The following is a 2,208-nucleotide window of genomic DNA, read 5'->3' on the forward strand; positions in this document are numbered from 1 at the left end:
CCATATATATCTATGTAGTGCATGAAGATAGTATCGGTAGAAAATCTGCCAAGCCCTTTAACTACGTCATCTAAATCTCTTTACTTCTTTTACAGCTTATGGTGTGAACGTTCTTCATCTCTCAATCTTCTGTGGTATTTTAAATCGAACTAATAAAGTGTTCTACCACTGAAACTATAAGATGTAACCAAGTTTCTTGATTGTGCACAAACATCATTAACCAAATATACTTTCTACCCTTCAAAGAGAAACATGATATGAAAAATGAAATGAGATGTAAGAATTACTGCAAGAAAGAGAGAAATTGATTAATTTTATTTTTGTCATGTAAACCCCCAAACCATTTACTTTAAAAAGCCTAATTAAAATTTTCCCCAACTCCTTTCCTTTACCCCCTACCGGGAATTACAAGATCAAAGCATTAGCAATGGCTCGATTTCTGTCGAAAAAGGTAGTCTCATACACAGGCAATTCTTCACGGTACCTTTCTTCAACCCCAGCAGTATCCAACTCAAAGAGATCAGAACTTGCATAGCTCTCTGCATCATCATCCTCATCATCCTCATCATCCTTCTTCTGATAATTCTTCATCAAGTAATCTCTCGCAACTTCCTCGATTCTTCGGCCGTGGTCATCGTCTTCATCAACCTCCATTACACAACACTCAAGTCCAACATCTTCATTTGTTGGCGGTTTAATGGCCGCAGCAGCTTTAGCTGCGGCCATTAAACCCGACTGTGCTTCAAGTAGAGTCTTTTGTCCGCACGGGCGGCAATCCTCATCCACAATCACAGCTGCGGCCATTAAACCCGACTGTGCTTCAAGTAGAGTCTTTTGTCCGCACGGGCGGCAATCCTCATCCACAATCACACTTACAGGACAAAACCTCACCGACCTCTTCGCGGCATCACCATTGCTGCTGATGCCACTCAACTCGCTTCTCGAAAGAGGCGCTTTTCGCAAGCAAGACCTTGAAAACGAAGAGGCTGACGAACAACTACTACTCGGGTTTGAATACCCCATTTGTCCCGAATTTGGTGACGATTTTCTCTCCGCACCCAAATCGTCAATTTTGGACTTCTTCACGTGCCCTGCATTGAACAGAGAATTGAGAAAACTGGCTAGCCGACCACCTGGCGAAATCGGCTGCTTCACCTTCTTCAAATCGCCGTAAATCTTCAGCGCTTTTGATTTCGTCTTCACGAACCCATTCTCGTGCTTCTTCTGTGAATTGTGATGGTAATTTCTCTGGTGATCGTCAAATGGAACCTTTTCTGACGAAAGGCTGGTTCGAATTGGCTTCGGCCTGTGCATGCTGTAGCATGACGATGACAACCTCGATTTTGATCCGTACATGGAGTCCGACTCCGACGAAGAAAACCCACCACTGGAATCTGAAGAACTGGAACTAGAATTCGTCAGCAACTCGTTCTGGTGACTGTATCTAGACTTTGTCGTCTGGAAATCCGCCATGGAATTTCGTCGCACAGGTACGGACTTCTCAGCTGCCTTCTTCTCCATCCATTTCTCGACCAAGCAGGCTCGTCGGAGGTTCGCTAATTCACGCTCCTGGTCTTCTTTGTAGTGTCCATGGCCTAGTCGGCCGCTGGTAGTGGTGGCGGCGGCGGTGCTCTGTTTTTTCTTCATGGTTTCTTTGTAGAAAATGAGGTGGCGCTGTTCTTCTCTCATCGAAACCACTTCATCGCCGCCGACAGTGGGTTCGTCGATGGAACGGTAAATGGAGTCGAGGAGGGTGGAAGAGAAAGATGGGTTGTCTCTGCTGTGTCGGTTGGAGCGGCCTTCTCTGTTTTTCGGGAGTGATTTGATATCCCACCTCTCCATTTTTGTCTAGTTTTATAGTGGTTCAAAGTACAGAATTGGGGAACAGTTGTACTGGGTTTCAATGATGTTTAATTATGGAGCTCTCTCGGTTCTGTCTGCTGGGTAGAGAGAGAGAGAGAGAGAGAGAGAGAGAGAGAGAGGGGGGGGGGATTGAGATGATTAATGGGACGAGAATTTGAAGACAGAGAGTCGAGCTTTGGTCTGCTTTTGCTCTCTCATGATGGTGACGATCGCTGTGTCTGTGTGTCTCTGTGTCAGAGAATAAAAGAAGAAAGAAACAAAGCATGGGTTATAGAGAGAGTAATGAAGACCAGAGGCCACGCCTGCTGCTAGAAACAGAGAAAACACAGCACAAAGCAAAGCAAA

The 2,208-nt window shown here is 45.2% G+C and overlaps 1 protein-coding gene across 1 annotated transcript; it reads right to left on the bottom strand.

Moving 5' to 3' along the window:
• Positions 1–362: 362 nt before the first annotated feature.
• LOC137749268 (protein BIG GRAIN 1-like B) lies at positions 363–1,842 on the bottom strand. Its single transcript, XM_068489370.1, has 2 exons — positions 873–1,842; positions 363–794 (listed from the first exon to the last, which is right to left on the bottom strand). The coding sequence occupies exons 1-2, from the start codon at positions 1,840–1,842 to the stop codon at positions 406–408; spliced, it is 1,359 nt and encodes a 452-aa protein (XP_068345471.1). The 3' UTR covers positions 363–405.
• Positions 1,843–2,208: the final 366 nt, after the last annotated feature.

The sequence above is a fragment of the Pyrus communis genome, chromosome 11, assembly GCF_963583255.1.
Source record: "Pyrus communis chromosome 11, drPyrComm1.1, whole genome shotgun sequence".
Classification (NCBI taxonomy): Eukaryota; Viridiplantae; Streptophyta; class Magnoliopsida; order Rosales; family Rosaceae; genus Pyrus; species Pyrus communis.

Excerpts from the sequence above, each read along its gene's own strand:
- LOC137749268 (XM_068489370.1), bottom strand. The coding sequence starts at position 1,842 with ATGGAGAGGTGGGATATCAAATCACTCCCGAAAAACAGAGAAGGCCGC. Across the intron at positions 795-872 it reads GGTGAGGTTTTGTCCTGTAA|CTGTGATTGTGGATGAGGAT; the intron begins GTGTGATTGTGG and ends TAATGGCCGCAG.